Genomic DNA, 12,213 nt, shown 5'->3' on the forward strand with positions numbered 1-12,213 from the left:
GTCCTTCCCCCCTCACATCTCCTGCATTAGCAGAGGACCAAGAGCTTCACCTCATTGATGTTTTTCCCTGTTTTCTCAATATGCACACCCCTGCTTAGGTACCAAATTGCAGCCCAGGAGACAGCTTGACACAAGGGGAGCATCACACCTGGGGCCAATGGTCCCTCATTTTAGGGCAGAGGGGTAAGCAGGACAGCCACCTGCACCTGGCACGTTACCAGCTGTTCCAGGCTTTAAGATGCTCATTGGGGACTCCTGCTATACATCATGGTAAAAACTATGGCCAGCTGAGCTCCCAGAGCCCGTGCTAAACATCTGAGGCAATTTATAATAAAATGTTAAGTATTGGATTAAGATCCCCATGTCAATGACTGCAGGAGCAGTCTCTGCAAGGCTAAATATGTCTGAATAAAACAATTAAAATCAGTGAAACCTGTAGCAAATGTCTCTGACATGCTGGAGTAACACACGTCTCCTGCAAGCGACTGAGCAGGATCCTGCCCCTCTTGGTTTTACTGTCCCCAAAGGGCCTCCTCCAGATTAAATCCTAGCTATACTCTGAGTCACACTCTTCCCAATTTCAGGTGGTGAAAGCAAGCTGGGAGCGCAGACCCATTCTGCTGCCTCCCACCGCTCTTCGGCAAGGGCTGCCGTCCCTCTGACAACAGGCTGTACCTCTGTGAGAGCAAGGGCTTCTTGAGGATACGATGACACACACCTAAACACTGTTTTTCAGGGCATAAAACATACTCAGATATTTCTGTGTTCTGGAAGGTTTTGGTAACATGCATTTTAAGAAATAAATCTGTAAATCTCATCTAAACTGACCATCTTTACAGTTATTAACAGCGAATCCATTTTTTTAAAATTCATTATCACATTTTATTTGTTCCTACCAACCTAACAGCACCTATTCTATATTAAACTACAAGTGACTGCTCCCCGGATCAGAAGTTTAGTATTGCCTATTGTATATACATTATATATACCATTGTCTATGGTATTCATGTTACCTCTTTGAGAGCTGGTTTGAAAGAATCCCTTTCTAAATCTCTCGCCATTAGTCTTGCAACAGTAGATTGTACTCACCAGTCAGGTTGCATTTCTGTAATTACTTTAAGAATAAGGATTATTTCCACCAAGTCCTACTTACTCCCCAGGTGCTGAACTTTTGGGACATATTTCTTTCGGTCATACCAACCCAATCCACAGTTGTCCTGACTGTGTCCCCATATCTACTATTGGATGGGAAAATGGAAAGAAACTTTTTAATGAGCTGCTGTCATCTTCTCTGGTAGAGCTGGAGATTTCAGGTTTATCATCCCTTCAGCTTCTTATGATTGTTCATTTGTGAAAGTTGAAGAGTTGTACTATTGGAAATATTCACTGGCCCCATGCTTTGTTCACAGTCATCAAAAAGCATCTGTTGCAAATGTGACAGCCGTTAAATGACAGCCTTACATTTTGGCTTGCCTTATATTTGCAGATGGAGGTAGAGCCCATAAAATGAGATCCTTATTACTTGCTTTGCAATGCTCTTGCAGCAAACAGTTTATCATTAACTTTTGTGCTATAAATTCTAAATTCCATCTTGAATTTCATTTTAAGATGCAGGTTACCATAGGAAATATTTTAAGTAGACAGGAGAGGTCATGACTTGGTGTTCATGCTGACGCTAGCCCAGAGCTGTGCACCACTTCCACGGCAGATGGCTCTTCCGGGCTTCCGGGCTTCCAGGCTTCCCCTTCCTCGACATCATCTCCCCAGTCTCCCCAGCCGCACTTCCCCAAACGCAAAACAGCCAAACTGAAGCAAAACATTCAGGTTCAGCTCTAGAAAGCTCAACACAGTTTGCTGCACGAGGCTTTGCCTCCCCCTGTCCCCTGGACATCATTTGATACATCCTGGGATTTCAACCACGTATGCAGAAAAAACCCACAGAACATAACTTAGGCTGCGGTTTCACAGGCAGTTCAAGTCAATATAAAATTGCATTGGTGCTGAAAGCGGAGGTCCAAGCCTCACGTTACTCACATACTCCTGCCCTCGCTCATGCTTTTGTTCTACAGCCACAAGGCCATGGGATGAGTCCAGATCAGAGCACTAATCTAGTAGAAAACAAATTCCTGACTTTTTAGAGTTAGCGTTCATTTGGATTGGCAAATCGCTGCATTCCTCATCTAATCTGACCTTTAAAAAAAAGTATTTGTTAACACTGAATTCATCTCCTAAGATTTACAGCGTGCTGTTCAGCCCTCTTAACACAACAGCAGCACTCGGTATCGAACCCTCCCTGTTTGCGCTGCTGTGCCACTTCTGCAACAGAGCCAAATGGCATCCAACACGAGAAACAACTTGCCCTCATCCAGGTGCAGGCGCACAACAGGCACAAACTGACCCAGGGCTCTGCTGCCCCAGCAGGAGATATCTGGGCCTTCCCTTTGACGCACGTCCACCGTTTCCACCGCACTGCCGGGCAGCAGCGAAGGCGTCAGACCCGCTCACAGACTCTCCCAGCTGGAGGGGCCATTCTCCCTTGCCCATGCTCATTCACCCATGGGAAGAATGTTATTAGCTGGATTACGGCCTCTACTAAGAAGAAGTGCAATTTCAGATTTGACAGTATTTAGGAGATTCAGAGCTGCATGTGCCCCCCCCCCCCCCCCCCCCCCCCCCGCCAGCAAGAGCTCTGAGACCACTGCAGGGGCCAGAGCTACCTACCATCCACAGCCAGCAAAGCTGGAATTTTAAAGCAATTAAAAATTAGGGTGAAAAATGGTCATCCATGGGAGAGTCAGAAGGTTCACATATATCTATGCGGATACAAGAAAGCCTTAATAATCACGGAAGTCAGTTGTTAGTGTTCCTCTGCAATGAGGGAATAGTTTTCACACTGCTGTTCAGCTCCCTTTGCATACAGTACAGGGAATCCTTTTCCAACATTTAGGTGCAGTTGAAGGCTAATCAAGATCTCATAAGTTACCAGACCTCTTACTGTTATTGAATTTCCCTCCATTTCTTATCTTGAGTAGCTATTACGATTCCAGGTATTCAAGTGAACGTCATTCAGAAAAGATAAGGTAATAATCCATTGATATAGGACCCTCGTATTTCGATTTCAGTATATCCAGCTCCCTGTTTATGTTATTAACCATGGTAGAAAAAAGGGGGGTTAAATTACCCTGTATTTCCTTCTCAGATGGTGTACAGAATAGAAATTACCCAGCAGATGTCATCTATCCCTCTTCAGCAACAGAGAGGAGATTTGTCAGGGTAATTTTGCCTGCTTTCCTCAGGAATGCAAATTTTGGGGGGATTCACCCCAAAATGCGTCCATTAACACATCCATTATACCTCTTTGAAAGGAGAGATGAAATGACTCATATCTGTTTGACTAAGCTTTGAGACAAAAAATTCTTTTTAGAGACAAGGTCCTCTAGACCTCAAGGGAGGAATCTCTTTCCTCCATCCTCCTCTCCAATATTAAATTCTTAATATTAATAAAGGAATTAGACCTACAAATCAATGTTCTTCAGTACATATGCTGCAAAAATTACACAACCTGCTAAATCTACACCAGCTGATAACAAGCGTTTCCTTTCACATTCAGAACTTCGCAGAAGATGGAGAGCTTTGCCACACAACCATTATTTGATTTCCAGTAAATCAGACAAAATAACTGTTCAGGGATACATTCACATTAATTAAGCCCTATCTTGATTTGAGCCTTCCCTTAAATGTCGGTATCTTTTCAAATGGCACAAGAAATACACAAGGTCCATGTGAGTCATTTATAATCACCAACATAGAAAAGCAGTTTTAAAATGGGCATACCAAGAATTTCCCAAAGACCTGTGGAGCAAACAATGTTTCTTCAAACTGAGCAAAACCCACACAGGAGGGATAAGCCAATCTAGCAGCTTGGTGGGGACATCCCTTGTCCTCCGTCCCGTCGCTCCTGCCTGCTCTCTGGGATGCGGGAATCCACCTCCTCCTCCTCCCTTGCACCAGCTCTGAAACTCATCAGACTCCTTACTGACCCGCTTCAACTCTACCCCAGCAGAAAACACCATTTTTTCCTTTCTGCCTGGTTAATAAAATGCATCAACCCCCAGGGAGATGTGGCGAGTCCCAGAGCTGGCGGGGGGGGGCGAATGGACCTTTTGGTGGCAGTGGACCAAGCGCCCACCTCCAGCCATGTGGTGCAAGCTGCGAGCAGGGTGCCAGGGTGCTCTGCCGGATCAGCGACCCGAACCGGCTCAGGGAGTGGGTCAGAAAGGGCCGGGGAGGAGCAGAGCGGAGAAACTGCTCTCTTCTGGTGCAGGCAACCTGCTACGTCACCTCAAGTATATCATTTTCATCCCAACCCTCCACTTACTTCTTTAGCAGATGGGCACTTACAGGTCTGGCCGTGGTCATTCAGGATATTCCTGCCCCTCTCTGGGCAGGTACCAACCAGCTGCAGGGCTGTCAGAAGGGATGATGTAACTATACTTCAGATGCAACAAAGTGGGAAGCCCAGTACCTTCACCTTAAACCACTGAGGAACTGAGTTTAAGCTGAAGGGTCAGAAAGTGAAGTTTCAGTTTCCAGACCTAATGTGCTGCCAAGGTGTGTAGGCTCAGCAGGCAAAACCTGAAATGTCCTATTTTATCAATGACAGAGCACCACCGCCTGAAGCTCTGTCAAGTAAGATTCACACTCAAGGTCAGCAAGAAAAGACAGACCACACAACTAAAAATATATAGTCCAAGTCCTTTAGCTTTAATGCTATACTAGCACAATGAAAAATTAAAAGTACATCTCCACCATAAACAAAAATGAAATCTTGGGCCCTCTTTGAAAATGAGGTTGTCAGCTGCACCCTTTTTTAAAAAAAAATTGAAGCTGCACACCTAATGATGGGATGGGGGCAGAAAACAGGAGGAGGGCAATAATTTCTTTTTCAAAGTAATGTAAGAGTTGCATTGGACATTTAAATGACATTCTGGAAAAGAGCTCATCCCCTGCCTATGTATTTAACCACTGAGGTATTAGTTTGCTGCTTTCTGCATTCAGCAATATGGCAGAGAGAGGAGCCGGAGGCCTACCAGCTCCTCCGGTGACGATGTGCCCTCTTCCACAAGCGACACAGACTGTGCTGGAATTCCAGCTTCTACACTTGAACTGAGGGTAAATCTGGGGGTACAGCGAAATCAGCTCATGCTTCAACCATGAGGCACTAAGCGAAGAGCAGCATTCCTGTGCTTCGTGGCACGCTGCTGCGAGTATTTTCGGTGGTGTGCAATCCGTTCAGCTGTGTGCTGAATCGGGTTTAATTTTTATATTAACTTGGGTCAGGCAGCAAACCCCAAAGCCCAGAGAAAGCAAAAACACCGGAGTTACAGCACACCCGCTCTACCTGAAGAAGGCAAGCTGAGAAAACCCGAACAAATAAAAAGCCCCCAAGAAACTGAGCGGACTAGGGAGCAAAAATCAAAACTGCTGATTCGACACATTTGAAAACCCCCTAATGATACCAAGCCATGTTAAATCAATTCCTATTTCAAGACCTATACCATTACACCTGTTTCTGTAAATTTCAGTCTTTGCTGCAATTTCTTTCAGATTATCAACTGAAGCAAGCATGTAAGACTCAGTCCTAACCAATAATTAGTAAAATCCCCATCTTCCAGGTCCTCAAAGTCATTTTAAGTGCCCCATTAAGAGAAATATCACATCTCTAATGGGCAATAGCAGAGACCTGAGAGTTCCTTCTCAACCCAAAGCTCTTGAAGAAAAACAGTTTATTTTTATGCAGAGTTTATCAATTTATTGCAAGGTATCAGGAAATTTCTGAATGGTCTGACCAGCTTTACATGCTTCGCTGAATTTTGAAATGAAAGCAAGAGAACGTTTGCTTAAATCAACAATGTAAGTCACCAGTTTAAAGGTTAACACTTGATTGTGCAGCACAAGAAACAGACACTTATCTTCCCAGTTCAAGGACTTCTGGTTTTCTGAACAGCAGCACGTAACACTGCAACAGACTGTTTTGCAGTACACTTTCGGAGAGATACAAACAAAACAGGGCGCAGGACGGGTGGCCTCAGAGCATCGCTCACTTGGAGCAGGGCTGACGGTGGCTCAGGCCCCGCTCTCCCCACATACTGGCACGCCACTAGCCCACGGGGAGACACTCGTGGGCTGTCACCCATCCCATCCTGGCAGCCTTGTCAACACAGAAAACGCTGGCGTTGACACCAGCACAGTTGTGTTTCACGTGGGGCAGCTGCTGTCAAGCTTCCAGAGCTCTTCTTCCAGCCAGGAGACACCAAAGCCAACCCCGGCACCCTCACCGAGATCCTGTTCAACCAACAGAAAACTGCAGGGAAGATGAAAGTACTGCGCTGATGGCGTACAGCTGTCCTAGATAAGTGAAATACAGCAATAAATAAGGTCCTTACCTACTGTGGCAAGAAAAAGCAGGCTCAGGGGAAGAGGTGGGCAAGGGAGAGAAGCGAAAAACATACCCACGGAAGAAAGAAAATCCGAAACTAAATGAGACATGCACTCCTAATTAACACAGTTTTAGTTTGACAATTAGTTTCAAAATCCCCAAAGTGAGTTAAGACATCAGCTTAGACACCGGTCAAACCAACAGCTACTCTCTCTTCCTGCAAAATACTGGCGAACGCCTCCTCCTTGCAGCCATTGTGTCTGTACCAGGGATGCCCAGGGAAGGACCCGGCGGCGCTCGGTGCTACTGTGCAGGCAGCGCCAAAAAGAAGTTTCTTCAGAAATTAGTTTGGGAATCGAAGGCAGCAATTCTGAGCCAAAACGTCAGACCAATCCATAAAAAAAAAGGGCGATTGCTGTAGCTGGGCTGTGTTGTCATACATTGCTTAGGTTTGTTTTAATTTTAAACTGAGAGTCAGTCCAAGGTTTGTTACACAAACATATGGCACCGGTATTACATTCTACCTTGTATTTATAGAAAGTACTGTGGCAGTCCAGGCAGCGCAGAGATGCCATAATGTTAACAACATTTATTATTAGTATGACAAAAGAACAAAAATAAGCCGGTAGAAATCATGACTTAAAAGTTTAAGGGACTGTTGGAATAAGGGACCGAACTGTGGAGTTATTAGCTAAAATTCCTCCAGTAACACACAGTCCCCAGGACACCAAGTATTTTATTATATAAATATACCCTCAGAAAGGTAATTTGTTTAAAACCCCAGTCCTGAAAACTGATTAACACATTTAATGCTAGCCTGATTAACACCGATATGCCCTCAGCTGGGTGATGGGAGCGTTGAGGCAGAAGTCCGCATTCCTGCGAGTGAAGAGGCACAAAGCTTTTGGGACAAAGGGTAAACCTTAATTATGCCTTTTTATTACCCAAACTGCCATTTCCTCCTTACCCCAAACAAGGCGGGAAGGCTAATGGCACGCTCATATATCCCCCTAAGTGATGCGATTGATAAATGCCATTACTAGACTTTTCCACTCCAGCTGTTAAGCTACAAGCAGCAAAGGTTTGATCCTTCACCCTCTTTTTAAAAAAACCAGAAAGAATTAAAAAAAAAAAAAAAAAAAGCAGGATACAGTACACTGCTAACGCTAATACTCCCGAACCTTCTGGAAGCATTTATTAGCTTTGGCTGCTGACCAGTGCTTGCTGCAGAGCGGACTGGAGCTGTGGCACAAACCAGTTAATCTGTAGCTAGACATATTTGTGATTGGGGGGTGGTGGTGGTGCTTAGCAAGAAATACTCGCTGCCTGGCAGACAGGGCTTCAACAGTTTGAAGGGTTACTTTTTTTTCTTTTTTTTTTTTCCAAAAAAATTTTATTGGGAGAACTACAAAACATTTACAGTACAAAGTTTACAGTCTCACACAATTTGTAGTGAACTGACTCCCGAAAAATATATTACAACTCAAGTTGACTTATCCTTTAGTTACATTCAAAACATACTTCTGTTAAAGTAGTCCAAAAGAGTACATAGTGCTCAATCTGTACCTATGTACAAACAAAACTAAGCTACTGCTCATTCATCCACCGTCCAGGAAAGTTTTGGAAAACTCCCGACCTTCTACGTAAGGAAAAAAAAAAATTACAAGTTTTGGAATTCAATTAAACAAGATATGTTCATGTACTGTATAAAGTTTCAGATCCAAAGATGGCCTCCATTCTTATAAAATAAAGAGTGGCGAAATTTTGCTGTAGTTAAAACCCATCCCTACATTCAAATTATCTCAAGCGTTAAGAAAAATACTTATTTGGTTGAGAGATATTTAAGGCAAGCATGGACCCTCAAGAAGGCACTGTGAGACATAATACTGGGACCCCCAATTATTGCTACATACTTTGAGACTATATCACAGTGTGATTGGTGGAGTTAGGCAACAAAAAACACTTTTTGGTTACTTTAAACAAGTCTGAATTAGATTTGCCACTTTGAAGTCTGATTGCTAAGTCAGTCTTTTTTTTTTGTTGGGTTTTTTTTTTTTCTCTCGTTTGTTTTTCAACTCGGACGGGCTACAACCATTTACATTCTAAAAAAACCCATAGAAATTCCTCAAACTACTTCCACAGCATCGAGACCGATTTCTATAAAGAAACCATGCAATCTTTCAGATTTACGTAAACAAGGAAAGAAATTAATGAAATAAATATTACATACAATCTCTTAAATTAAGAATTTTACTCATTTACAATAAAATAACCAAGTGAAGTTACAAAAAGGCATATATTACTGTGAAAAGAACACACTCCACATTTCGCCGATTAATAATGGCAATCATAATTTAAACATAATAAAAGAATATATATCTATTGCTTTTCATCATACCCGATAAATACAGTATGAACAAATTACCAATGTATACTTTTCACAAGATAATAAATAAGTTAAATAGTTTCATATTGAGTTGTGTGCAGTGACTCATTCATGCAATCAACTCAAACAGCTAAAAAAAAATTAAAAAAAATCAGCAGTTATTCTCCAACAATTACAAACTAAACTCAGTTGAGTGCTTCCAAATAAAGCAACAACAAAAAAAATTGTTCTAAGCCAAACATCCACTAAGTGGTGGCAATGGAACCAATATTAAACTTTGGAATGGAGGTTTTAGCATTTGTTATAATAATAATATATAGATATATAAAAAAAAGGTTGTTATCAAGGCATATTCTTGGCAGGATGTTGGATTTTTCTTTTTTTTTTTTTTTAAAAGCTTATAGGTTTAGTATGTTCTGTGTTTTTATTTGAACTGGATTGAAAGACAAACTAGTTTGTAACTTTTTTTGTGTGTGTCTGAAGGTTTGGAGGAGCTGGACAGGCAGGACTCGCGCTCCCCGGATTGTTTGTTGCTTTCTGGTGGTGTCTTTTCTAATGCTCTTTTTTTTTTTCTGAACACAGATGGAATGGCTGCTGCTGGTGCATATCATAACTTGTCTCCAAAGAACAACAACAAAAAACCCCAAAACAAAAATCCCCTTCTTCCAAGGTCTCTCTATAAAAATAGGTTTGTTCAGTTCGTGTCATTTGCCCTTTTGCAAAATGCTTTTTTGTTTTTTGTTTTGTTCAGCTCTCGGTGTATATATAGATAGATATATATATTTAAAAAAAAAAAAAAAAAAAGAAGAAGAAGAAGAAGAAAAGGATTCACTTTCTTCGCTCGTTAACTTACTTGCTCGGCAGCCGCGGGGCCGGGCGGCGGCGGCAGCCCGGCCCCCCCCGGCCCCCCTAGTCGTCGGAGATGGAGAGGCGGCTGAAGATGGGCAGGCGGCGGCCCGAGTCCAGGCTGGGCGACTCGGAGCCGCTGAGGGAGCCGGAGCTGAGGGAGCCGCTCAGGTAGCTCTCCCGGTCGGAGAGGGAGTCCGGGGGGCTGGGCGGCGCGTCGAAGACGGGCGACTCGGAGAGGCGGCGGAGGGGCTGGAAGCTGAAGGGCGGCGAGGCGGGGGGCGGCGGGCAACCCCCGCCGGGCGGCGGCGGCGGCTGCTGCTGGCAGCGGTAGTAGGCGGCGGCGGCGGCGGCCGCGGCGGCGGCGGCGGCGAAGTTCTGGGTGTGGAGGGCGAGCGGGGCGATGAGGCTGCCCAGCTCCTGCCCCGAGAAGGCGAAGGCGTTGTTGGCGCAGGGCGGCGAGAGCAGCTCCTCGCAGTAGGAGGCGGAGGCGGGCGGCGGCGGCGTGCGCGACCCGCCGGGGCTCTCCAGCAGGGCGGCGTCCAGGCGGCCGCCGGGCGGCGGCGGCGGCGGGGCGGCGCTGTGGGGGTGCGGGTGGTGGTGGTGGTGGGCGGAGAAGCCGGAGAAGCTCAGGCTGTGGTGCAGCTTGGGCCGCTCGCCGCCGCGCGGGTGCCCGAAGCCGCCGCCGCCGCCGCCCAGCGGGTGGTCGCGGGGGGCGAAGGCGCGGAGGTCGCCGGTGCTGCCGGCGGGGTGCGGGGGCGGGTGGTGCGGGTGGTGGTGCGGCCCCGCGGCGGCGGCGGCGGCGGGGGGGGCGGCCGTGCCCCCGCCGGGCGCCGGGCGGCGCTCGTCGGCGTTGTGGATGAAGTGGCAGCGCGGGCCGTAGGGGCAGAAGCCGATGGTGTGGAAGGTGCGGCAGAGCTCGGTCTTGTACTTGGGGTGGCGGGTGAGGCTCCGCAGCTCGTGGAAGCCGTGGGCGAACTGGCACTTCTCGCCGTACTTGCAGGCGCCGCTCTCCTCGAAGGGACGGCACAGCTCCGTCTTGTAGCGCGTCGAGTTGATGGGGGCCCCGCCGCCGCCGCCGCCGGAGCCGCCCCCCTTGCCGGCCGCCGCCGCCTGCTGCTGCTGCTGCTGCTGGAGCTGCTGCATGAGGTGCTGGCTGCGCTCGCCGTTCTCGCTGAAGGAGCGGTCCCGGAACTTGTTCTCCTTGTTGAGCAGGGCCGTGGGGCTGCTGCTGCCGCCGCCGCCTCCGCCGGAGCCCGTCTCCTTCAGGCTGCCGAACGAGGAGGAGGAGGAGGAGGAGGTGGAGGAAGAGCTGGAGCCGGTGGGGCTGGGGAACTTGGAGCCGCCGGCCAGCGCCGGCAGGTTGCTGGTCGAGTGCCGCCGCAGGAAGCCCGGCGCGAAGCTGGAGCTGGGGGGGTCACCGGGGTCCCCACGGCCTTCTTGTCCAGCATGCTGCTGAGGTTGGTCAGGGACTTCTCCGTCTGCCGGGGCGGGGGGAGGGAAGGGAGGAAGGGAGCGGGGGAGACACGGAGCGGGAGAGAGAGAGAGGGTGTTGCAGGGTGACCGCCAGCCCACCGCCACGGCTCCCGCGGCCGCCCAGCGCCCCCTCCGCGGCACCGCCGGGCGCACCGGGGGGGTCGGGGCGGGGGTCGCGCCGCCCGCCGCCCAGCCGGCCCCGAAAGCGGGTCTGCTGCAAGCGCTGGCGTGCCAGGGCGAGCGGGGCAGAGGCGGGGAGAAGCCCCCTTCCAGGCTGTGCCGCACGCGCAACTTTTTTAAAAAGTTCTTCTCGGCAGCGCAACACTCGCGGGCGAGCGCCGGCGGAGCAGCTCGGCGCCTCGACAACTTCAGAAAACGCCCACCCCAAAAGCCCCCGTAGCGAGGGAGCAGCACGCCTCTCGGAAGCTCGCAGCCTTGCATCAGCCGCCTTCCAGCAGGACCCGCGCTGCTTTAACCCGCCCAGCTGTCAGGCGGCGACCCGCCCGCAGAGCCAGCCGCACACCCCGTCCCGGGCGGGGGCCTCCCGCCCCGCCGGGATCCGTCCCCCCCGGCCCGAGCAGCCCGGAGCGCCGCCCTGCAAACGGCGGCGCTCGGCCCGGTGCTGGCAGCCCGGGTCGCGCCTGGGGAACCACGCTCCTCCCTACCTTGCACAAGAAGTCAATGTCGTAGAAGGCAGATAAAAGTGTCGTCGACATTTCTAGATCCTGTAATGGTCGGAAATACAGGAAGGACCGAAAGATCCCGCTCTCCTCGGAGGGTTTGGAAAAGCCACGACTAGATAGGAGGGGGCCGTTTGCTTGAGATCCGAAATGGTCCCGTCTCCTTCCCGGCGGGACGGCGGGTGCCGGGCCGAGGCGGCGACGGCAGCTGCACAGCAGCGGGCGAACTGCGGGAACTCCGCGGCGCCCCGCGCCGCCCCCATATAAACGCGGCCGCCGCGGCCCGCGGGGGCGGTGCCCCGCTCCGCCCGCCCCGCGCCGCCCGGCGGGCCCGCCCCGGCCCGCCCCGGCCCGCCGGGCCGCCCCGAGTTTTGCACAGGGCCGGA

General features: G+C 49.1%; 1 protein-coding gene across 1 annotated transcript; it reads right to left on the reverse strand.

Moving 5' to 3' along the window:
- Window positions 1–9,734: 9,734 nt before the first annotated feature.
- Window positions 9,735–11,999, reverse strand: ZFP36L2 (ZFP36 ring finger protein like 2). Its single transcript, XM_050894038.1, is given in 3 exon segments — window positions 9,735–11,086; window positions 11,089–11,152; window positions 11,813–11,999. Coding segments are annotated over 3 exon segments (1,467 nt in total). The 5' UTR covers window positions 11,864–11,999.
- Between the last annotated feature and the right edge of the window lie 214 nt (window positions 12,000–12,213).

The sequence above is a fragment of the Gymnogyps californianus genome, chromosome 3 (genome assembly GCF_018139145.2).
Source record: "Gymnogyps californianus isolate 813 chromosome 3, ASM1813914v2, whole genome shotgun sequence".
NCBI classification, from domain to species: Eukaryota; Metazoa; Chordata; class Aves; order Accipitriformes; family Cathartidae; genus Gymnogyps; species Gymnogyps californianus.